A 24,541-nucleotide genomic window follows, 5' to 3' on the forward strand; every position below is an offset into this window, starting at 1 on the left:
CCGCAACTTTCGTCAGTCAAGCGGTTGCTGCCTTGCAAAACAAACGACAACAAGCAAGTTTGACTTTTTATTTTGCACGTGACAATTTTCTTTCTTCAGTTTGCTTCCCAAGTTCGGGACGCGTACGTTGGTGGTAGAAAAATATTATATGACACGAAGCTTTACAGAGGCAAAATGACACCTTCGAAAAGCCCAATCTGGAATTAGGAAGAAGCTTTCCTGACTTTTAGCGCTTACGTCTCATCAAAACATTCAAAACTAAAACAACAACCACGCGGAAACAAGACCCACATTCCATCCAACGTACACAAATTCATATCAACACCAAACGGCAAAAAGTAGAACAGCATTCCGAATAGTTTGTCTTTCTTTCTTTTTCCTTGTCTGGTGGGGTTCACCCCATAAAAAGTGCAAAAGAACACTGGACTGAAAAAAAAGTGAAGAAGCAGGGGGGTTTCATATATATATATGTATACTGTATATATGGGCTAAAAATGAGCATCTCCGTGGTGGTACCTGGACACAAATGTGCAGCAACACATGTAGATAATGTAGCAATACATATGGGCATCTATTCTTGATCCTCTGCGAAGAACAACTCATATTTGTGCCGTAATGGGAAGCAGAGACAGGAGGTGCCACTCCAGTGCAGTATAAGCGCATGCACGTTTCTTCTACTGCCCCCAGGTGGCCAAGGCACGCACTCGCGAACCAGCGGCGCAATGTGCAAAATTCTCTTTATTTGTAATTCATGATGTTGTATGTTTTTGTCAAGTCAAATATTATAGAATGCTATTTTTGGCCCTTTAAGTGGCCAATAAACACTACATATGAAAATGTATATTTAATATATTATTATCCATTCATTATTATTATTATAATATTGGAGGATGACATATGGAATTTTGAAATTCCATTAAAACAAAGTCAAGACAGGCAAGTCAGACAAAAAGCTTTTACAGTAATCATACTTCGACACCCCCAAATATTTACTTCCAGATTGGGCTTCAAACGCAACTTTTAACATTGAGATGCATAGGGAACCACACACACACACACGCGCACGCACGCGCACGCGCAGACGAACATAAATACATGAAAACCAACAACACTTTTGGAAGGCTTTTCTCAGTCACGTTGTTTTTGTTGCTTTACAAAATGTCAATATAAAAAGTCATGCCAATATTTACACTACATCGTATGGTGGACTAATTTGTGCTTTTTTTAACGTAACACACACGCACACTCTGTGAATACTTTGACATTATTTTCATGTAAACCAACCGTATTGGGGTGTACACACACTGGGGGGGGGATTTGTTGAGCTGCATTGCAGACGCGTGCAAGGGAGGTTCGGTGCACCAATTCTGTAGGGATGTTAGAAGGGGTTACGCTACTTAAAAAAGTTTGGCAAAATCTCATTGTTATTTGTGGGCTTTTTTGGGGGTGGGGTGGGGGGGCATTTACATGTTTAAATGCCTTCAAAACTTTGGGAAAGACCCATACAGATTGATGAATTTGTCATGATTAGTTTTAATTTTTTTAAGGTGTGTGTGGGGGTGAGGTGGTGCGCCTACTGTGTCAGGATGTTAAAGGGGGTGCGTGGCTTAAAAGAAGTTTTGCAAATACTGATGTAACTTGTTTTCTTTTAGCCGGGTGTGTTGCTTAAAAAGTTGAGGAAAGACTAATAAGGATTTGTATATTTGTTTTGGTCATTATTGCTTTTACTTCTTTGGGTGTGTGCACGTCTATGAAGGGGTGCGCCAATTGTGTTGGCATGTGGAAAGGGTTGTGTGCCTTCAAGAACCCCAAAAATATTTTGGTTTTCATTTGGATTTGACATGTTCTGGTTGAGGGCTTGCAAGGAAAAAGGGGTGCACCAACTGTGCCATACCATTGAAAAACAAAAATATAATTTTTATCTTTGGCATGTGCACCAATTCTACCTGGATGTTGAAGGGGGGCTGTCGCTGATTTGTACAGTGTATTTTTTATTTTTTTGGTCTTTAAGGGTTCAAAAACATTTTTAGTGGGTGCACCAATTCTGTTAGGATGTTGAGTGTTACGTGACAAAAAGTTGAGAAAACCTTGATATAGATTTGTTTTAGTCTTAAATTTGGGGGATTTCTTGACGTGTGTGAGTTTGACGGGAAGCGCCAATTTCAAGATGTGAAAGGGGTGCGTAGCTGTAAAAATCTTTGGGGGGGGAAAGGCTGATACGTAATGTGTATGTTTTGACCTTTACTTGCTGGGACTTTGCGAGGGTTTTTTTTGTCTTTTTTATTCAAATGAAAACAAATGTTGGAGCGTGTGACCGAGAGAGTGGGTACACCAAATGTGTCAGGAAGTTGACGGGTGTACTTAAAAAGTTTAGAAAACAACGATGGATTTGAGCAATTGTTTTGATCTTGAGGTGGGTTTTTTTTGTTTTGTTTTTTTTTCCAAAGGAGAAGAGGTGCGCAAACTCTCTCTGAATATTGAAGGGAATGCATGACTTGAAAAGTTTGCGCAAAAGCTGATATACATATTTGGTTTTTTTTGCCATGAAGTCTAAAAAAGATTATTGTGCGTCAAGGAGGTTAGGGGGTGCGCCTATTTGCCTCGAGGCGATCCGTGTCTAATGGACGAGAGACGGAGTGTAAAATCGAGAACGACCGAAAGCTGCGAATGTTGCAGTTGACTTTGTGAGGTGCTCGCTGACGTAGCCAGCATTTGGTGGGGTGGTGGGGGGTGAGAGGGGATGCGCGGCGGGTGCTATCAGGTGGGCGAGTTCATGTGACGGGCGTGCGGGCCCCTCTTAGCGCCGCTAATCCACAAATAATTGCCTCCGAGAGGGCGACGTTCCGGAAGAAAACAGCAGCAGGTGACGTTGATGTAAAGCTGCAGGAAGGAATGCGAGGGACTAAAAATATGGTTGGGGGGGTGCGGGGGTGGGAAGTTGGCGGAGGAGGGTGGGGGAGGGGGGGTTGAGCCACTTGAGCGCGACCTCCTGATTCTGCAAGTTTCCACACAGACAAGGAAAGCCTGGAAAGGCAGGAAGCACTTATTCGCTGACGAAGCCTGCAAATTCAATGGTTGCCATGGTAACCGCGACATGTTTTGGGGCACCTGCAGGAAGTGGAAAATGTGGGGCTTAGACAAAAATATTGGGACATCCACAGGACGTGGAAAAAATATTTGGATTTGAACATACAGGAACTACTGGGGCACATCCAGGAAATAATAAAAAAATATATATATTTATAGGAATTTGGACCAAAGTATTGCGGCACCAATAGGAAGTGGACAAAAATCGCTACATTTGGACAAAATATATTGGGACACCTACAGGAAGTCAAAATATACTTCAACTAAAATATTCGGACACATCCACGACAAGAAAATTGACTTGAACAAAAGTATTGGGACACCTACAGGACATGGAAAAGATGGCACCTAATGCAAATAAAACGCCAAACCAAAAACTCGTACAACAAAGAGCGAGTCCCAAATATCCTTTTCCATAGACGGTTAAAAAAAAAACCCCAAAAAACATGATGACATCACAGCAGATGAGCCACTCACTCTTGTTGTGCTGCAGTGCACGGACCAAAGTTCTTGCGGGTTTTGTGGCAGTTTAGCAGCGATGCGGACGTCTGCCAAGACGTCGCAGTCAGTGAGGACGTCGTCGTGGCGACGCAGCTGCTTCAAACCTCACGCGGTGCTTCAAACCTCACGCGGTGCTCTGTCGGGTCTCGTGGCCCAAGTGAAGAACCGCCAGGCAAAACCTGAAAAAAAAAAAAGGGCGGCAAACTGCAACAACGAGGCTTTAAAGAAAATCAGGAAGATATTCCAGAAGTTAAGAAAAATCATCTTGCAAAACAATTTCATTTGTTGTATTCTACTTATGTATGAAATGAAGTCATCGTAGGTTTTATAAAGTGCACTATTGTAGAGTGTTATTTTTCTGGTTGAATTTTTTTTTTTTGGGGGGGGGGGGGGCAGCTGGAACGGATTCAAGGCATTTCCATCCCTTTCAAGGGGGAAAGATGATTTGAGAACCTGGACAAGCGATGTGAGTTACAAGTGCGGTCAAGGAACAAATTCAACTCTCGAGTCAAGGCAGCACACTATAAGGTTTTCACCGTCATCAAAGTGCTCCGAGGGCAACCGGAACCACGCTCAAGTTGACATTGCCAAGTTTGATTTGCTCAGTCTCCGGAGGCCGAATAAAGTCAACAACCAACCTGAGTGTCGGCTGCGTCTGCGCTACAAGTCCAGCGGGTGGTCCAGAGTGTTGTTGTTGTCCTCGGCGCCGTCCAGCGGGTTGCGGCTGATGACCAGCTCCAAGCGGTCGCCGGCCTCCGTGATCAGCGGCACCGCCAGGCAGCAGTCAAAGTCCCGAGTCCGCACGTGGTTCACCTACAACGCGGAGCAGAAAAACGTTCGAGTCCATTTGCAGGACGGCCTTCAAATGTCTCCTTGTCGAGTCCGGTCTTGACTACGTTTGAGCCAAGGACGTCGTGAGCCTTTGATGATGAAGGTGGAGACGTGCAATACCTGGAGGATCCTGTCGTAGGGTCGCAGGCCCGATCGGTCGGCCGGTCCGTCCGGTCGGACCATGTTGACGTAAACGCCCTTTTCGAGGAAGCCGTCGGACACGCTGAAGCCAAAGTCGTCACTTTCCGGATCTTTGATCACGGTAACCTGAAAGGGGGATGAAACGAGAATGGGCGTCACGGCTCCGGAACGATTGCGGCTTGTGCGAGCGCCCGGCAACCAAGGCCCCGCCGCTAAATGCTTTGATTCAAGGATCAGCTTTTAGGAGCCGAACAACACAAAAGTTGTCCTTGCCCAGGACGATCGGGGGGGCTGTGGCTATGTCCGGTCTGTCCGGCCTGTCTTTCGTGTAAGCGCGTTCCAACACACCTGACTCACCTGAACAGCGGCAATCCCCAATGGGGCCGGAAAGCTTAGCCACCCTTAAGGCCGCGGCCGTCGACATTAAATTGCTCCCTGTCCGACCTTCCCTTTCCAATTAAAAGCCATCAAGCTTGTGGCGTTTTCCAGATGGGAACAAAGCATTCCATCCGCGAGCTTAGCATGGAAGGGCTTTGGCGTCAACTGACTTTGTGCAGCTCCAGCGGCGTGGGTGACAGGAGCCCTTGCATCTCCTCCTTGATGCGGCGGGACTCCCACGTCCTTTCCGAAACCCTCAACGAGGCCTTGGACTTGGGCTCCTGGTGCGCGAGCGGCGACAGCTTGTCCTGGAGGAGGTGCGTCCCCGCATGGAGCAGCTCATCCGGGTGGAAATGGACCTCCAGGCGGCCATCTGCCAGGGGCATGCGGAGAATAACTCATTGCCAACCGTTCCTGAATCACAACCCCACCCCCTCCCTCAAAAGTATTGATTACGCCTTTGTTCATCTATGCCAGCAACATATCGTGGAAGGCCGAACAACGAAATGTTCTTCCCCTAAATGGCGCGGCTCCTTCAATTCCCGCGCGCACCATTTCCTCTTAAAATGTCACACTCTGTCCTCGCCAAAGTGGAAGAATCGTGACTTCCGGTACATGTTGCCGATTCACGATCGGATCGTTTGGATCGGGATGGGAGGGGTGGAAAACATGCTGGATAGGGAGGGGCTGAAGTAGAAGCGGTAGTTTGGACAAGGCTCACCTTCGTGGTCATGCAGGTGCAGCTCCTCGTGCAAGTGCGCCCCCTGGTGGAGGAGGGAGTTGCGCTGCAAGGGGCTCATCCGGCCGTGGCTGAGGATGGGATCGCTCGCGGGTTTGTTGACGCCTTCTACGCCCAAACTGATGGCTGTGCCAGTCATGATCGACGCCTGCGGGAGACCAACGTCTACATTCTCATGACAGAGACGCAACTGGACGGTTTCCATTCGCCGTAACATTGATGCTAAGCCGATCTATGGCTTATCGCATGATATGTTAGCCGTAAGCTAGCAGGCTTTGGTGAGAAACAATATGATTTGTTTGAAGGGTTTGGTGTTTCTCTCACTATCCTAAAAACGTACTAGCAGTCTATTTTTTATAAACGTCATGTAGCTCTGCGCTACGTGCTAACTAACCTCGATCTCTCTGAGCAGTTCCGATTGGCCGCAGGTCTCCAGGTCCTCCAGGGCCTGACACCAGAAACTATCGTCGGAGTCCAGCAGAATTCCGTCCGGCGGTTGGCCGAGGAAACTGATGGGGCCGAGATGTGGATTTTCAAGTCAAAACTTTTATTTATTTATTTTTTTTGAATGAAGTTCAAATTTGGCTGTCTCACCCCAACGGTTTTTCCCACTCGTCCTCGCTGAAGCCGCCGTCGCTGAAGGGGTAGTTCTTCCGGCAGCCGGGCGGGGGCGTCGTGCTGCGCTGCTGCTGCTGCTTGACGCTGCGCCATTCGTGAGGGTGCAGGGCCATGCCGGTGGATGCCTGGTGGCTGTACGTGCCTGTCCGCGCAAATAAATACAACACTTTTTTGGGCAGGGGAATACAAGACTTATAAAAAAAAAAAAAGTTTTAAATGCTTTTGATGTTTTTAAATGTACAACTTTTTTTTCCCCAAAATTCAGAATGAAAAAAAACTAAGACCTTTTTCTGGAAAATATGTCTTTTTTTTAATACTATGTTTTTCAATCATCTACAATTTGTTTCTCAGAAATATATGAATATTTTGAAAGATACAAATACATGTTTTTTCAAATGACTTCTTTTACTTTCTCGACACAGTACGTTTCTATAACATACGACTCGTGTCGAAGAAATACGACTTTTCTTGCTAATGTCCGACTTTCTTTGCGCAAGCCTACATTTTTGCAAGGAATGCGCCACTTTTGATTCGGCAAAATATGACTCATTGGTTCTTTGACTATAGAGCTATGTTTCTTTCAAATAGCCATCATTTTTTCCCCCCAACAAATTAGCTACCCTGGCTACAGTATCCGGCGTCCAGGCCGGATCCGTCCCAGGAGTCCATGGCAGAGTCTACGCTGGGGATGGTGGTGGCGTAAAGCTCCGACAGTTTGTTGGTCTGCTGGCTGTCCGTCAAGTCGGTCAAGTCGTCCTCGTCGCCGTCGCTCAGCTCGTTCTCGGTGGCGTCGTCCGCCTCGCTCGCTTTCCTGTCGTCCGCGTCTTACCGACAAAAAGAGACAAATGAAAATGAGAACACACTTCAATAGGTCGGGAAGGTCTTGTGATTTTATGGGGCGGGTACAACGGAATTCTGGTGCAGCTTCAAGTCTGTGTAGCCAAATTCAGAACTTGTATTTCGGAAAGGTTGTGTGTCGACATAGGCAGGTTTTGGTTCCATTCGTGGCCTGGTAGCGCTTTTCTGAGCTCAAAAAACTGCACATTTTTCTGCCCTGTTCATCTCGATGAAATGTAAACTTTTGTATCGGTTGTAACGTATTAGCCCCAAATCAGCTACGTAGCGGCACCTGGAATGTTGAATTTAAAAAAAAGATCAGCAACATGAGATTTGGTAGGCATGTCCACCTTGAGTAGAAGCACAAAAAAGTCTGAAGAAGCCATGTCTGACAAGACGCAGGAAGTTGCCAATATTTTAGGGTCATCTCGACTACTTTCAGGGGTCCTTCACAGGCAAACTTATCCTACGGGAAAATGTAGGAAATTCAGCCGCCGGAAGCCAGTTTGATTTAGCACCCTGAGATTGAGTCCAACCCACCAATAAGTCTCCAGAAGCCATGTCTGAAAAGACGCAGGAAGTTGGCAATTTTGTTTTAAGTGGCCATTTTGAGGATTGATGTGATGACTCATCGTGGTGTCCCTAAAACGACCCGACAAGACTCACTGAGTAGATGGGGGGGAAATAAATAAATAAAAAATCATCTCCCACCGCCAGTTGCACCAATCAACAGCAAAGCGATACCATGCAGGGATGCACAAAAACGTCTCATAGACCCTTGCTTGAAATTGAACAGCAAAGCAGCCATTTAAGTTTGAAGCCTCCATTTTGATTTGGTGCCACGTCTCGTCTGTAATGTTGGCGTCTGCTGCTGCTTGGGTTGATTTTTGGGTTCATCACGATCGCGTTTGTCTTACTGTCGATCATCTTCTTGATCTTGAGCGTGACGGTCTCGCCGGCCATCTGCAGGAGGTGAATGGCCTCGCTCAGGGGTTTGCCCTTCAGGCTCACGCTGTTGATGGCCAGGATGCGGTCGCCCACGTGGATGGCGCCCGTCCTGCTCGCTCGCGCGCACACACACACGCATTTGACTTCCTGTGTATTGTATGTTCTTTATGTTGACACATGATGTGTTTGTTTGGGATCAACTTCCTGTCTCCACTCTTTAATTGACATCGGAACGTTGTGGGAAGATCATTTTTTTTCCCAGAGGAAATCATGGAAATAGAAGTGATCTATGCTAGGGTCAAACAGCGGTCATGTAAAAGAATACACAAAAAGGGACGAATATCAACACAATCAACAAACAAGAAGTGAGGTTTTTTTAAACATGGCGTGGATGTCAGGGACCAGGGGGAGAGCAGGGTGCATGGTGCCCCGTCCTCTTTTTTTTTTCATACAATGAAAACATTTGACAGCAATAAAAGTCACACGCAAAATACCATTCTTTCACACTGAAATTTGATGACTTTTCCGAAAGTGACCCAAACAATTTTTTTCAAAATGAAAATATTTCCAAATGTCATTCTTTTGCACACAGATTACAATGTTTGTGAGCAACTGCTTCACGGTGTGCGTGCTTGTGCGTGCTTGCGCGCACCTTTCAGCCAAGCCTCGCTTGGTGAGTCCGGAGATGGTGATGGGGTCAAAGGGTTCCTCCGTGCCCGAGATGGTGATGCCCAGCGGGCCTCCGTAGCGCTTCAGCTCCACCGTGTAGATGATGCTGCCAGATGTCTCCTGCTCGTCTGGAACGCGCATATACACACACGCGCACGCACACACAGAGATGAGCTTTGACATAGTGATGAGTAAAAGTGCTTTCATGGTAATCGTCATCATCATTCAGCTCTCCAGTCGCCCGATTGCTCCTCCCTGTGTGTGTTTAAGTCAATCAAGCTGTCCCATCCATGTACTGAAATGTCGTTGTTTTTTTTTGGACTATAAAAGCATTTTCACTCACTCACTAATAGACCTCAGTTTACGGTTAGGGACACCTGTGGCATGTTTATGTCATGTCCACAAAGCTAGTAGTATTTGTAGTAGTCGCAGTAAAGTAATAGTGCAGTTGGAAGGCTTGATAGTAGTAATGGCTGTTTTGTTTTTCTTTTCATGAAAACCGATAACTTTCTCCTACTGAATAAAAAAAACTAATAACAATCAAGTCAACGTCTTCATCGTCACGGAAACTGACTCGTGGCCAACAGCGTCACCGTGTGGTCGACCATGCAACTGCATATATATATATATTTTTTACTTGAGTCTTGTTGAGGTGGCGTCCGGGTGACCAGGCCTCACCCGAGTTGTCCTCGTCCTTGCGGATCTTGAGCTTGACCAGCTCCTCGCACTGCTGCAGGATTTGCTCGGCCTCCTCCCGGGAGCAAGTCTCCAGGCGCACGTTGTCGATGCACAGAAGTTTGTCACCGGGCTCCAGAGTTCCTGTCCTAAAGGAAGGCAAGACTCTACTTTTTCCCCTTCTTCCCTAACTTAGAAAGGGACAATTGCAAGCGCCTATCGGATTCGAATACATACATTACAACAGAAATCTGACGTCCGAGCATGAACAGTTTGATGAATTTATTTTAGAACAAAGGCATATGTTCCTGTTTGTAAGAGAGCAGAGGCATGGTTTCTGGAGTCAAATGCAAAATATTAGCATAATAACTGGACTTGACTTGTTGAAATGGACTTTCTTCCCTTGGGAAACTTTCATTTTATTAGCGTATTATTAAGATTTTGATCTAATAAGATCACACTTTTTTACATTGACAAACTTGTTATTGTAAATATTACAACTTTTTTTCCTAGGAAAAACAGGGAATTATTCTTTTAAATGTACAACTTCTCAACATCTCAAGAAAACAAATGTTTATCATCATAACATGAAAATTATGTTGAAAAGATTTTTATCCTGATAAAATATACCATTGATGATGATGATTATGATGACGACGACAAGCCACTTACCGGTGTGCCATGCTGCCCTTTTTGATGTCGGAGATGATGAGAGGCTCTCCTGCCTTTTTATTGGCTGCAGATTGAAGAAGGCCAAAATCACGTGATTAAAAACCTGCCCAACAAGCTTTTTGAAAAGCAGGGCGATGGGCGAGCGCCGCTCCACAAGCAGCTCCTCTATTCGGCCACTTGTGGGCGCCATCGTATTATCTGTGTATTGTGGACTTCACACTTGGAGAGCAGCGAAGCCTCCAAAAATGGAGACAAATGTGGACTTGATAGCATCACATGATCAAGAGAGACTTGAGTTCACGGAGCAGCCCTGGTCTTTTGGGATGTTTGGCTTTCAATTTGACGGACAGGCAAATGAGCGTGATGAGAATGGGACTCATTCATCAACTGGCTCAATAAGCAACCCAGAGACAGACTTTAGACTGACTGACCAACTCATTTACTGACTGACAAAGCAAATGAGCGGGTGACCAAGCAACTGACTGATTGACTAACCGATTGATTGAACAAGAACATTTGCAACTGACCAACTAACTGGCACCACTGTACACTTGATACCCTTTGGAAACAAAAGGACCTTATTTTTACAAAATAAACATTTGAAACGGAAAAGAGTCCATGCTTGTTCTTACCGCTGATGGTGAGTCCCAGCTCGACGCCTCTTTTCTTGGGCAGTTTGACATGAAACGTTCCGCTACTGGGCACCACGGACTCTGCGGAAAAGAAAAAGCGCACAGGATGTAGTTCACCTCCACTTCCTGTCACAGGGGGAGACGTCGTGCCCCTTTGTGGTCACTTGACATGCACACCTGCCACGTCAAACTCAATCTCCAGGGCGACTTTGTTGGTGAGCGCGGCGTCGCGCAGCAGCTGGTTGGCCTCCTCCAGGGTGCCGTCCTCCGTGGCGATGCCGTTGATGGACAGCAGCCGGTCGCCCACCTGCAAGAGGCCACACCTGCCGAGGAGAGACGGTTGCTGCGGTGATGTCGGACCGACGTCTTCCGCCACAGGCCTGCCGCTAGGTAACGCCAATTAGCTGGTGACAAACCAAGCAACCGGGCAACTCACTGACCACTTGAGCAACTAGCTAACTGACTGAGGAAGTAAATAAGCACCCAGCCAAAAGGACTAATGGGTAAGTAACAGACCAACTCATAGACTGAGTGCCTGACTAACCAACTGACCGGCCAACTAACTAAGCAGCTAAGTAACTGAAGGACAAACTAAGCAACCTGGAAAAAAAACCCAGAACAACAAACTGACGGACGAACTAACCAACTAATGGGCAGATCGGCCAACCAAAAGGCTGACCTATTCACTAACTGACCAACCAACTCCCAACCCCCCAAAATGGCCAACTAAATGCCTGACTGAAGTAAGCAACCTACCGACTGACTAAAAAGCAAAACAAAAATTGTCAACCCGACCTCCTCATAGACTAAGGCTAACCAAGCAACAGGCCAACCAACTGATCAACGAACAAAATGATGAGTCAACCAACCAACCACATAACTAAGTAATTAACCAACTAACCAACCCATCAGCAGATCAACCAAAAAACAGACTGAGTAATTTACTTGCTACCAACTAGGGCTGGGCCGCTACACTTTTGTCCCGATCCGATACGGATCTTGATACTTGGGTTGCGATCAGATACGTATTGCAATACTTCGATATTATAAAAATCAATTTTATATTTAAAGTTTTAACTCAAGTGGCATTTGACATTTATTCAAGGTTCACCATTGAAAAGTGCATAAACTGTTCAAGTATCTGTTCCTGATACACAGGAGTGCAATAAATAAGACTCCATTCACAAAGCTCAACTTTAAGGACCTCAAATGTTCCAAAAGGATGTTATACGACGTACAAAACATAACACGAGGTATCGAAAGTATTGATACCTTATCAACGCATCTGTACTTGGTATCGCCATACATGGCGATACAATTTTTTTTTTCCAGCCCTACTACTGAATACCTAACCAACTGGCTGATGAACTAAGCACCCAACAAAACCACAAAGTCACCGACAGACTGACCAACCAATCGACCGCCCACGCTCGACTAATGGCGATGAAAGTAAACCGTATTGCAAATGCTAACATGCAATGTTGCTAAAAAGAAGACGCTGCACTGCGTTTGGCCGCGTGTCAGCTTGCGCTCACATTCATTCTTCCAAACACACGCGCACACACACACACAGGAAGATGTTTACGTGTTCATCGATCCACACAGCTAATTAGCGCTGTTAGCGTGGGCGCTAGCAGAGCGAGTGACCTCGGCGTGCAGAGAGTCTACTCGCTGCGTGTGACGTATTTTAAATCAATCAACGCACACGCACATTGTGCTGACATTAGCGATCAGTTACCGTGCCCAAGCATTGACGAAAATGCCAGCGTGACTGCGCCTTGTCAAAATGCAGCAACACAGCCTGGAGCCTGCGCACATGCTACCACGCTAGCGCTGAATCTCCCTTCTGCCTGCAAAGACTGTGGGATGTTCAAAAAAAAAAAAAAAAAAAAAGACTATTTATTTACACAACAAACCTGGCGGCAGAGAAGAGAGAGGGAAAAAGAAGTCCAGAGAGGAACCACAAGTAAATATTTAGTGAGCTAGTCCAAGATGTTTCCCCTTAGCACAAAATCACTATAATCACTGAGCAAGGCAACAATCTGCTTGGGATTGAAACCCTAACAAACCAACCGGCCAAATAACTGACAACTTTCTAATTAATCAGCTGGTTAATCAGCTAGCCAACCAACCCATGGCAATGAAAACATAAGACTTCCAACAGAGTGGTCCAGCGACTGACCAACCAAAACGTAACCTGCTGCTTTCAGAATCTCCTACAACTAATTAATTGACTAAGTCACTGAATGACTAACTAACTAACTAACCAATCACCCAACCAACGGTAATCAAAGCATAATGTCTTGTGTTCCAAATGTCCAGGAAATAACTGACCGACTGACGCACGCACGCACTGACAAAATAACCAAGAGCAATTCAAACGTAGCTCCCTGTTCTCAAAATTATATTGGGGCTAACTGAGTAACCACCCAACCAATTTTCGAGGTGAGCAACCAACCCAAACAGAACCCCATGCTCTCAAAATGATCGGATCTAACTAACTAGCCAACTAAGCGAATTGAACGTTGGAAACAATCCACTGCTCCTCTCACAATTTCATGGGACAAAATAAGTGACATACACACTAACTGAGTTACTAAGTTGAAACTCAGCCTAGTCCATGGGACTAACTACCTTGACTGACTAGTAACTAGTCACCCAACCAATTGTTGAAGTGACCAACCAACCAGCCCAAACATCATGTTAAGAACTAACGTGATTAACTGACGGACTGACGGACTAAAGTTGTATTTGCTTTTCCAAATAGAAATCAATGTTGACAAATGTTGCCCCCCCAATATTTGCGGTTGCTGTTTCATAAGCGACGCGATGACATTTGGGGTCCCGTCCGGCTCACCTTTCGGCCGAGCTGTCGGGCTCGATGAATCGAATGAGCGGAGGCGCAGAAAGCGTTTCGGTGGCAAAGATTCCTCCTTGCAGCTGCACGCCAAAGCCATTGAGGGGGTCCCCCGTCAGGATGACCTCGCTAGTCTCCACGTGGACCACCTGACCGCCCGGACCCACCGAACTGGACGCCAGCGACACTGAACGCACACACACACACAGCTTGCTCTTGCTTCAAGACGTGAAAAGGAAGCCGCGAGTGGCGAAGTGAGCGAGCCGAGTGAAGCTCACGCGAGCTTTTGTGGTCTTTCTTTCTGTGTCTGCGCTTGAGCAGCGAGTTCCGGGGGCTCATGGGGGGCGCGGCCCTGGGGAGCGTGTTGGAACCTTGGCTGCTCGGGGCCGACGTGGTCGTGGAGCTCGGAGAGAAACTGGCGGACACCAAAGCTGCGGACGTACACAATGCGACTGGAACCACTACAAACACTTTTGATTTCACATCGATCCAATATTTCTTCGATATGTAAACCGAAGTCATTGTGAGCAACAACAATAACAGTCAGCAGCGTTGGATGTGTGTGCGGGGGGGGGGGGGGGGGCTAGGGGCGCAGGTGCGCTCACACTTGCAGTAGTCCAGGTTGTTGTTGTTGACAGCATTGTTGTTGGAGGCGGTCCACGGCTTGTGCAGGGCGGAGCTGGCGTTGCAGTGGGTGGAGCTTGCGGGCGCTGAACAGAAGTTGACGCAGGGGTCCCACGAGTGCGGGTGGTCCGACTTCTGAACCTTCACTGGAACGCACACACGCAAAGGCAAAATTCAGGTTTTTCTCATGTACGCCTCATAGTGGCGCTTCCTACCAACATTCCAGGCAGACAACTGATCTGCCGAGCCTCTTTATTGCCAACCAAACGCCCCCCTTACTTAGTCACCTCTCATCCCTTCCACTTGAATTTCTTAGCTACCGGCCTCCCTAGATTCCAACCAAACAAACAACCAAGCTACCAATGTATCTACTATTCAAATTGCCTTCCAACCACCTATTTTCCTATCACCCGACCGACCAAGACACATTCCTTCTTACTTTGCAAACATAATTCCTTACCTACCCATCCACCTTCCTCCCTCCTTATATGCTACATATCTTACCTACCTACCAAGCAACCGACCTACATTCGTACCCAACGATTCTACCAAACCTCAATAAATCCAGCCATTATCTGCCGCTTATCCCGGGTCGGCTCGCGGGGGAAGCCAGACTTCCGTCTTCCGGAGGGATCCGCAGGCGTTCCCGGGCCAGCCGGGAGACACACGTCTCTCCGGCGCGTCCCGGGGCGTCCTCGGGGCCTCCTGCCTGCCGCTGGGACGTGCCCGGAACACCTCACCGGGCAGGCGTCCGGGAAAGATAGCAAACGCGCATTCCAGAAAACAACCAGCCAACAAACAGCTAGAACGAAGCAACCGACCTTCCAGTCGCCCTACCAAGCCAAATTCCTACCAACCAACCATCCTAAATTGTTACCATCGAAACCATGCAAAGTTCCCCATTGTGGGACTAGTACATGTTCTCTTATCTTTCGAACCAACATACCTACCTCCATAGAGACACCGACAGACCGACCGACCGACCGACCGACATCCCTACCAGGCCAAACAGGCAACCCAATTCTTGCTGTACCGCAGAAAACAAAGCCTTCAGCAGACGTGCTCGAAAGGAATAGCGTTAAAAAGGACGCGCGCACATCTGAGCTGACCGCCTTTGCCTTTCTTCCATTTCAAAGGTCCGCGAAATGACCAACACTGTGTTGCGTGCAAATGTCGCACCGGTGTCGTGTTGCTTGTTCCCGGTCAACCTGGTCTGGTGAGCGGGGAGGATCTCCAGCCTGACCAGCTCGCTGGTGCTGGCCAGCAGCTGCGTGGCCTCCAGGACGCTGCAGTGCTCGGTGGACGTCCCGTCGATGGACAGCAGGTGGTCCCCGCCGTGCAACGCTCCGCATCTGCCCACAAGCACTGCTAGGTTGTTCTGTTTTCTTTGGGGTGGCTGTCGGGGGGGGGGTCACCTACCTGTCCACCACACTTCCGGGCTTGACCCGCTCGATCACAATGACCCTCTTGTTGCGATGGCTGGCTGACGTCAGCGTGATGCCGAGCGTGGCCCCCGGAGGTTTGACCATCTCCACCAGGAGGGGACCTGACGCGTTGGTCAATGTGTCTGATTGATTGGAAAATAACACAAGATTTCATATTGGGCAATACCGTGAAGGTCAGTGACCGCGTTCGCCCGACTTTGCTGCTAATACGAGCACATTTGTCTTTGACGGTTACAAAAGCACGTGTATGTAATGTGTGCGCGCGCGCACCCATGATGGTGACATCATACTCGATGTGGAACAGAGCTTCCTGTCCGCACTGAGCCAACACGCTGAGGGCGTCACTGTGGCTGGCGTTGTGCAGTGGCACGCCGTCCACCGTCAGGAGGCGATCGCCGGGACGCAGCGTGCCCTCCCTGGAAACACACACACACCCACGCACACATTTTTCAAATTCGCTAGCGGGCAGACAAACTGGCTAGGAGTTAGTCTTTGAAGGAATTCTTCCTGGCTTTTCAGGCTTCTGTTTCTGGAGGCTTTTTTGTGGGTCTACTCATGATATAGATGCCTACCAATTTTCATGTTGCCAAGTCAAAGTGGCTCCCAGGGCTGCATTTTCAAAAAGCCAGTCAAAAGATAACCTGGAAATGGCTACCATCACCTTCAAAAGGCCGCTCGGTCTTGTCGCGTCTCTGGGCATGGAGAATTTTGGGGGGGGGCTGTACTCATGACAGACATGTTTAGCAAATGTCAGGTTGCTAAGTCAAAACTGTCTACGAAAATCCAGGAGACGTTACCAAGACAAATGGCCAACGTGGCCGCACGTGACTTTTTGGTGGATCCACTCAAGATAGACGCGCCTACCAAATTTTATGTCGCTAAGCCCATCCGGCCTCGAGGGCTGAATTTGCACAAAAAAAAAAAAGAAGAAAATCTTTGCAGTGGAGAAGCTCCCAATGCCATCCTCAATGCAGTCAGCAGATGTAATGTTGTGTGACCACTCCCACTTAACTTGTTGGTCGCAATATTTGAGTCTCTCTCTCTCTCTCATATATATATATATCTCTACATAGATATATATTTTTTAAGCCTTTTTCTCATCAACGCCGGAAGAACTCTGAAGAGCCGCGCTGTGTGAAAAGTGAGGATTAACTTGCCTCCGACTGGCACATAAATGGGATATAACGCAGCGTGAACGCCTCATTTCCTCCAGGCTGACCCACATTTTGGGAGGCAATTTTCCTTGCTTAACTGAGCCTCGGGCTGCACGGACTCCGAGGAGGAGATAGCGAGGCCGTAGCGAAAGCCGTGTCTTTGATGCTCGGGTCACTCTTGAGGAACGTCTAGCAGGTGGAAAACGCTCTGTTGAGGACGGTTGGATTTGTAAAGGACTACACTGTCTTTAATGTCTATAAGTAAGCTTTGTTAAGGACTACAGTGTTGTTGATGTTTATAAAAACCAACCAGTGTTAACTTTTTCAAAGACATGCGACACACATTAGCTTTGCTCAAGACAACAAAGACACAGAAATTTGCCACCAAACACGCACATGGAAAACAGATATCAAAGACACTGGGAAAAAAAATAAAATAGATAAGACACACGTGATTTAGACAGTCATTAAAGACACACTAAATAGAGATCAAACACACACGGGAAAGAAGACACGTAAAAAATAGACAATGGCACAATGAGAAACAGATGCATGCATCAAAGGCAGATGTCGAAAACAAGAAAAAAAAAGACACGAAACAGCCATCAAAGACGTGACAAAGAGCACATATGGCAAAAACAGACAAATAAAAGAAGGCATCAAAGACAAGCATACTTTGGAAAACTGACATGAGCGACGCACATTTACGACACAGTAAAATGGATGTCAAAGACGTGAAGAACAAAGACAGACATGTAAAAGCAAACATGAAAAACATACATACCCCAAAGAACATACAGGTTGAATCAGACATCAAAGACTCGTGAAAAACGCACATCCCAGATATGGAAAACAATAGACACCAAAGACAGAGTGTGTGTGATTCACTTTTTTCCCTTAAAAGAATGATAATTTCACATTTTTCTCTTGCTGCTGTCCCACTTTAGCTTTCCTTTCAAAGATGCGACAGAGTAAAAATAGCTCGCAGTGTCATCCTGTTGGAGGCCGAGCAGGAAGAATCTTCTTCTTCTTCTTCTTCTTCTTTAGGACATGAAATTCACCCTGTTTATATGTAGCATGCGCCCGGTCGCTCGCTACCTGTCAGCGGGGCCTCCGGGCCGCACGTACGTGACCACCAGGGGGCGTGCCTTGTGCCAGTCGTCGTGGATACCGCCTGGGAAGACAAAAGGTTACTTCAGTTCAAACAAATCAAGATGCTAAGCTAACGTAGCATACACGTGACAATGCAAAAGTGAAGGACGGCTCGCTACTTACGATGACGATCACAAAGAGTGGCGTGTGGCTAGCCTCGTTAGCTTAGCATCTTTTTTTTTTTTTTTCTTTCTTTTTTGAATCTGCGCTGCGCTGCGATTGGTCAGCCTTCTGTCTTGGTTTACCTCTCACCACGAAGCCAAAGCTGCTCCCTTCTTTGTGCAAACAGATGTCGATTGTCTTGGAGATCACTCCTGATGTGCTGTCTGGCGCTACGAAAACACAAAACTGAGCGTTAGTCGAATCCAGTCCATTAGGACACACTATGCATTGTTTCTATGCTAGGCATTATCTTATTATCATTTTCAACAATAAACGCATCAAAGACGCACCTGAAAAGACAGAAACTGATGAGATACATCAAAGCACATCAATAAGATGTGTGGAAAAACCCCCACAAAAAAGACAGACAGGATCTCAAATGCATGCATACATAAAGACGTGTAAAAATGAAATCAAAGAAGGACACACAACAGAAAAAGACACGTCGAAGACGCGTGAAAGGCACATTTGAAATTGTCCCTGCGAAGGAACGTGTGAGCGCAGCGACCGAAGCTCGCGCGGCCGGCCGGCTCACCTGTGGGCGGCAGCTCGTACTCCACCTCCAGCAGGACTCGCTCGCCCACGTTCTTCAGGAGGCTGATGATCTCCTCGTGACGCAGTTTGGTCAAGTTGATGCCGTTGACCGACTTGATGTAGTCGCCCACGTTCAGCTGGTCGCTCCTGCGAGCCGGGACAATGTCACGTCAGCGCCGCCGGGCCCCCGCCGGGTGGCCGGCACGCCCGCCCGTCCGCCCGCCGGACCGCCCGCGCGTACGTACCGAGCGGCCAGCCCGCCGGGCCGCAGGTTGGAGACCCGCGGCTTGCCGTCCTTGTCGGTTCCGCCCGAGATGGTCAGGCCCAACGTGCTGCCTTCCTTCTTCACCAGCTCCACCATCGTCACCCCCCGCAGTGCTTCTAAGCAAAACACACACGCGCACGCACGCACCCACACACACACACATGATTAAACATACATTCAAACACGCGCAAATGCACGAGCCACACACGTGCACACGCATACGCACACGGGACATCAGTACGTACAAACCTTCGCATGCACGCACACATACGCAGAATACACGTACACACACACACACACACACACACACACAACAGGTGAGCTGGAGCATTGCTGTGATAGATTAGCAAGATTAGCCGAATCCCCGAGGCGACACTCAGGATCAGCGAGGCGCTTGACACCCCCCCAAAAAACGCCGCAGAGAGGCGTGTGCTCACTAATGAATCACACCGGCTAACATGTTTGCATCCAACCGGAGCGCACTTGTCCAGGGATCCTTTTCTTTTGCGTTGGGCGTTACAGCGCACGTGCGTCGTCACGTGTAACAAGGCGTACTGTCCCAACATGTATGACATGACGCGTTGATGATATCGTGCGTCAAAAGGCTCCATTCATTGTGGTACAGCGTGTCAGGGGGTAGCGCGGCGTCTCACCTTAACGATAGTGGGACTACATGTAGACTGTGCAAAGATGTGGATTATGTGGTGCGAATGTGTGGTGATGTACATTACGATGTGTCACGATGTAATGCGCACGTATACAACACGTGTGTCACGTTTGATTCATTCGGTATAGCGGTGCTGCATTTCCGGTATCGGCTGCTGCGTCAGGATGTGTCTGATCGACCATGCCGCGTTCTATTCAGTCTAGCGTTGCAACATGCCTGGTACAGTGCGTCCTACGTGTTGTGATGTCTATTATATAGAGTGTCATGATGTCGTGTTTCGTACTTTATATTGTCATGATTTATATAGTCGTGGTCAATACAGTGCAGAATTTCATAATGTACCCTGCCTTGTCACCTTGCGCAGGTCTACAGTATAGTGGTCCAATATGCCTGGCTGCGCCATGTGACGTGATATTAGAGTGTGTAATTCCAGTTCTTATACCGTGTCTATTTATGTAGCTGTGTATAATCCACTGTGTCAATTTCTATTCAGTCTGATCGATTTCTGATCGCAAGTATGGGACAATGTAGATAATGTAGCATGTCAGTTCGCTACATGCCTGGTAGACTGCGTCGCCTCGAGGCGGTGGTGTGTTCCGGTCCAGAGACGTCCTTGGTCTTTCCATACGGTCCGTCATCTGCACACAACAACAACAACGACAACAACAAGGTGACTTCCTTGCATACTATGCCATGAGCGCCATCACGTTACGTGTCACGAGAGCTCCGGTCCCACTGACAGGATACTCGCAAAGGCCAAATGCGTGGATGATATGTTGCTTTATTTGCTTGCTCCTCACACACACACACACACACAAAATGCCAACGTGAAAGCGCACACACGAACAAGCACCAACATAATTTCAAACACAAACACACACCCTTTCAACGTGCACACACACGAATCACATGCAAGCACTCAGATGCACAAACACACAAATAAAATAACACGGATGCATGCATGCACAGACACACACAAATACGCGCGCAAGCACACAGACACACTCACGAGCACACACAAAGACATACGTACATAACACACACATACCAACATACAAACTTGGCGACATGGTCACAGGAGGGCCAAACGGCAAAATGCGTCTTTTGACTTTTTTTTTTTTTTTTAACTGCTTCTCACCACCGGAAGCCTGCAAAGCGGCTTACCGTCATCACGTGAGAGGATTAATGTTAGCAAGCGCACAAAATCTCACAAATTGCCTTTAATATTCCGCCTTCCAAAAAACGGTGAAGTTGTGCAATTAGGAGCGTCCGTCACTGACCACTCGCTGCATGCAAATGAGCGCCAAGCCCTCTTTGCATTCTCACGTCCTGACAGCCTTGAATCCTCACATCGGCGAATCATCCGGCAGAAAATTCTCGCGTCCTTACGTCACCGCCATCCTTGCAAACGTACCTCTTCTCAAGCATCCTCGACTCCACAGCACCCTCCGTGCGTCCTCGCATTCTCACATCCTGCACGCTAGCTTACATCCTGGTCACGTCCACCCTTCTTGTCTTCTAATCCTTGCAGTCTTGTATCCTCGCGTCCTCACAACCGTACATCCTACATTGCGACCTTACCGCCTCATAACCTGGCATCTTCACATCCTCCTTACTTCTTCAAATCCTCCACGCAACAAACAAACCTCGGCACTCACAATCACATCCAGGGGCGACCGATCAAACTAGCGTGCGTGTTTTCGGAATGCGGGAGGAAACCGGAGTACCCGGAGAAAATCCACGCAAGCAGGGGGACAACATGCAAACTTCACACAGGAAGGCCGGGGCCGGATCGGAACCCGCAACCTCGGCACTGTGAGGCGGACGTGCTCACCAGTCGACCGCCGTGCCGCCCACCTTGCGACATGACATCTTCTAATACTTTAATCCTTCCATCACCAACTCACCCTCAATTCTTCTCAATGAATTCTCGATCTTATGTGGAAGAAAACGACACAATAGCTTGAAGAAAAAGTTCTTTTTTTTTTGGTCATACTTGTCAAAGTACTCTTAGACACTTTAAGAGCTACACACACACACACACACACACACACACACACACACACAAGCACAAGCAGAGCCGCTACCTGAATGCAAAGGCGCTTGATTGCAGTCATTGTGATGATGAAAGTGGCCAAAGTGACATGTAATTAGCCAGCGTCCGCACAAAGCGGCACCGTGCTTAACTAATGTTGACACGCGCACACGCACACACTCTCCCGTGAGACGCGTGCCGCCCACGTAAGCAGGCCAATGGAAAGAACAAGCAGTAATTAAGAAGCTTAATGGCTTTTGTGTTGTGTTTAATTGCAGCCTGATGTGTCAGAATGGGGGTGCTGCTGGTTCGGGGGTGGCTGGTGTTTGAGTTCAGGGGGGTGTTGGATGCAAAGGGAGGACGTAGTCAATGCTGTTCACACGTTGTCATTTTGGTGTGTGCGCGCGTCGCATTCGGAAACAAGGGTGTCGGTGCATGCTGAACGGAAGCTTCAAAGGGTTGCTCAACTGGCCAACTGTCACAAAAATCACACACTACACCACATGGGAGGTGAGGAAGTGGGGATGTGAGCAAATGCAAAGCCGTGCGGCTGTAAGGATGTGAAATGGAATGAGGTGAGGATCCGAGGATGCAAGGAAGCAAAGGAAACATCCGGGCCACGTTCCTCCTCCTGCGCATTCTACGACTCCACGCCTCATGTCGTCAAACCAGCACACTAGCGACCGCGCGCCGCCGCTATCTATCGATCGGGACGGATTTGCCCCCCGAGGCCGAGCGAGCGAGCGAGCGAGCGAGCGTTTGTTTGTTTGTGTGCGCCGACGTCAAAGATCCCCGAAAAGGAGCCATCGGGACGCTTGACTCGTTTGCTCCCGCTATGCTCGCTGGTGCACAAAATAGGATGACGCTCGTTTGGTTAATAACACCGCTCACTTGAGTGCGTGTGGCGAGCGCCGCGCCATTAGCTCCTAACAGAACACATTCAAAATAGCCTAACTACTGAACTAGCTACCCACCTACCGAGCCACCTAAAAATATGTCTCCCTACCTAACTAATCAGCTATTCGCCTAGCTGTCCAGCTAATTCGCTAACCAAGCACACCTGATTACCTTCCTACAGTATTCATTTAACTACTCACCTACTTACCTTCATAAAACCTGACCTGACTACCCACCTACGTACCCAAATGCCCAGCTGACAATCTACCCACCTGCAAGTGATTGAACTACCTAACCACTAACCTAGCAAATTAGCTACCGACCACACTTTTGACTTCCTTACCTACGTGACTAACGTCCCAAATACCTACTTACCTTACCTAGCTAAGTCAATGCTAACTGAACTTTGTCTCTTTGCACTGTTCACATTAAGTCTTTAGTATTGCTGTAAAATATTTTTCAGATTTGTTTAACCTGCTGTTATGTCTCGGGTCAAATGGACCAAAATCTAGACAACAAATGTATACATTATGTTTTTAGAATGATTCTGTTGGCCTAATCGTAAAAATTTAATATTACATTAAAACTTGTTGACATATATGATGAAATGTACAGCAGGTCGCATTGACCCATGAATATTGTTGGAAAGAAACCAACAAAAAGTTAATGTTTCTTTTCTTTTTTGGGGGGGGGGATGCGGGGCTAAAACTCACAGCACACGTTAGGTCACGAATCAAACAGGACAAACTTATTTAACAGACTAAAAAAAAATTTTTTCAGTCGTAAAAATGAGAGTACTGAGAGTAAAAAAATATCACTCAAACTAAATCAACTGAGTTAAAATAAGTGAAATGGCACAAATTCAAAACGCGAGCACGCTGAACAAAGACTACGGCTGCTTTTCGGTTCAAGTAATGGCACACTTGCCATCTTCTCTTTCATTGTCAGAACGGACTGCAGGTCTTCGTCATCCGTGAGTCCACTGCCAGGTGACGTGTTAATATTCATCACAGAGAGCAGCTGCTCACACAAATATGTGCTGTGTTGGTAAATGTTCAGATACGACGTTAGTCCGGAGGCTTAAGGCCAGAAAGCGGAACGGCAAGCGCGGCTGCCGGCGTCGAGATCTTGTTACACGCTGCCGTTCTTTGCTTCTTTCGCAAACAAACAAAAGCGAGCAAAAGACACACGGCGTGTACTCGGCGCTACGGGATGCCACGAACGTAGGACACCTCTTTTTGATTTTCCATTGATTGTTCACCCCAAAAAGTACAACTTGAAACTGAGAGTGTTTGGTATGCTATACTCCATTACAAATATGCCACGCTACCAATGTACTGTGGCAGCCGTGGCTAACGTCGACTTGTTTACAGTGTTAGTGCTAGCTTACTTTTGCTAGCTTGGTATGGCTAGCGCTGCTATTTGGTTGAAGCTGGATATGTGTTTTTTGTGACTATCACAACTGCGTACTTTCATATTCGCAGGCCATTATGAATGACCATGTCGCAGCTTTGGTCAGAGACTCACGCGAGGGGTGGGCGGGAATTGTTAAGTGAAGCTAAATTCCAAATCTTGCTAACAGTTTTAACATGGCAATGTTAATGTGTTATTTTGTCCAGACAGTTTAATAGTTAAAGTGCTGTCGCTTTCTAGTCGTCCACAGCTGAAAAGTCTCGCCAATTTTGGTGGCGGGGACTGTGGTGGAAAAATTTGTGAAATTAAAGTGGTTAGTCAATCCAAACATTTGTTTTTTTCAAGAATATGTTCTATGCAAACCCACTACTTGAAACAAGACATTCTGATAAATATTGCGTTTGTGGAACCTGTTTTTAGCCATCTCCGGGGGCGGCCATTTTGCCACTTCTGTCGACTGAAAATGACATCACAACTGCTCAGGTAACGACCAATCACGCCTGACCTGTTTTCTGAAGCCATGATTGGTCGTTTTGAAAAAAAAAATAAAAAATTTGAAAAAAACAATGGAAAAAATTCCTGGAATTGTATGGCTGGACTGTGAAAAG

The 24,541-nt window shown here is 47.3% G+C and overlaps 1 protein-coding gene across 14 annotated transcripts in view; it reads right to left on the reverse strand.

Annotated features, from left to right (window-relative positions):
• Positions 1–54: 54 nt before the first annotated feature.
• Positions 55–24,541, reverse strand: part of grip2b (glutamate receptor interacting protein 2b) — a 56,015-nt gene continuing 31,528 nt past the window's right edge. For 8 of the 14 annotated variants that reach the window (XM_086040080.1, XM_086040079.1, XM_086040090.1 and 5 more), the window contains 25 exons: positions 20,149–20,226; positions 18,902–19,037; positions 18,658–18,803; positions 18,206–18,292; positions 17,907–17,982; positions 15,925–16,070; positions 15,629–15,776; positions 15,389–15,561; positions 14,191–14,355; positions 13,864–14,016; positions 13,586–13,772; positions 10,906–11,051; positions 10,729–10,809; positions 10,097–10,160; positions 9,428–9,573; positions 8,733–8,877; positions 8,050–8,189; positions 6,916–7,119; positions 6,272–6,437; positions 6,072–6,186; positions 5,660–5,825; positions 5,109–5,311; positions 4,540–4,686; positions 4,227–4,401; positions 55–3,767 (listed from right to left, as the gene is read on the reverse strand). In XM_086040080.1, the coding sequence (XP_085896206.1) occupies positions 4,249–4,401; positions 4,540–4,686; positions 5,109–5,311; positions 5,660–5,825; positions 6,072–6,186; positions 6,272–6,437; positions 6,916–7,119; positions 8,050–8,189; positions 8,733–8,877; positions 9,428–9,573; positions 10,097–10,160; positions 10,729–10,809; positions 10,906–11,051; positions 13,586–13,772; positions 13,864–14,016; positions 14,191–14,355; positions 15,389–15,561; positions 15,629–15,776; positions 15,925–16,070; positions 17,907–17,982; positions 18,206–18,292; positions 18,658–18,803; positions 18,902–19,037; positions 20,149–20,226 (3,371 nt within the window). In that variant the 3' untranslated portion in view covers positions 55–3,767; positions 4,227–4,248. The remainder of the gene's footprint in view (positions 3,768–4,226; positions 4,402–4,539; positions 4,687–5,108; positions 5,312–5,659; positions 5,826–6,071; positions 6,187–6,271; positions 6,438–6,915; positions 7,120–8,049; positions 8,190–8,732; positions 8,878–9,427; positions 9,574–10,096; positions 10,161–10,728; positions 10,810–10,905; positions 11,052–13,585; positions 13,773–13,863; positions 14,017–14,190; positions 14,356–15,388; positions 15,562–15,628; positions 15,777–15,924; positions 16,071–17,906; positions 17,983–18,205; positions 18,293–18,657; positions 18,804–18,901; positions 19,038–20,148; positions 20,227–24,541) is intronic. The other 6 variants (XM_086040091.1, XM_086040089.1, XM_086040083.1 and 3 more) reach the window with 1 other exon arrangement.

Source organism: Filicampus tigris, chromosome 9 (genome assembly GCF_054856515.1).
Source record: "Filicampus tigris isolate MCC_2025a chromosome 9, RoL_Ftig_1.0, whole genome shotgun sequence".
NCBI classification, from domain to species: Eukaryota; Metazoa; Chordata; class Actinopteri; order Syngnathiformes; family Syngnathidae; genus Filicampus; species Filicampus tigris.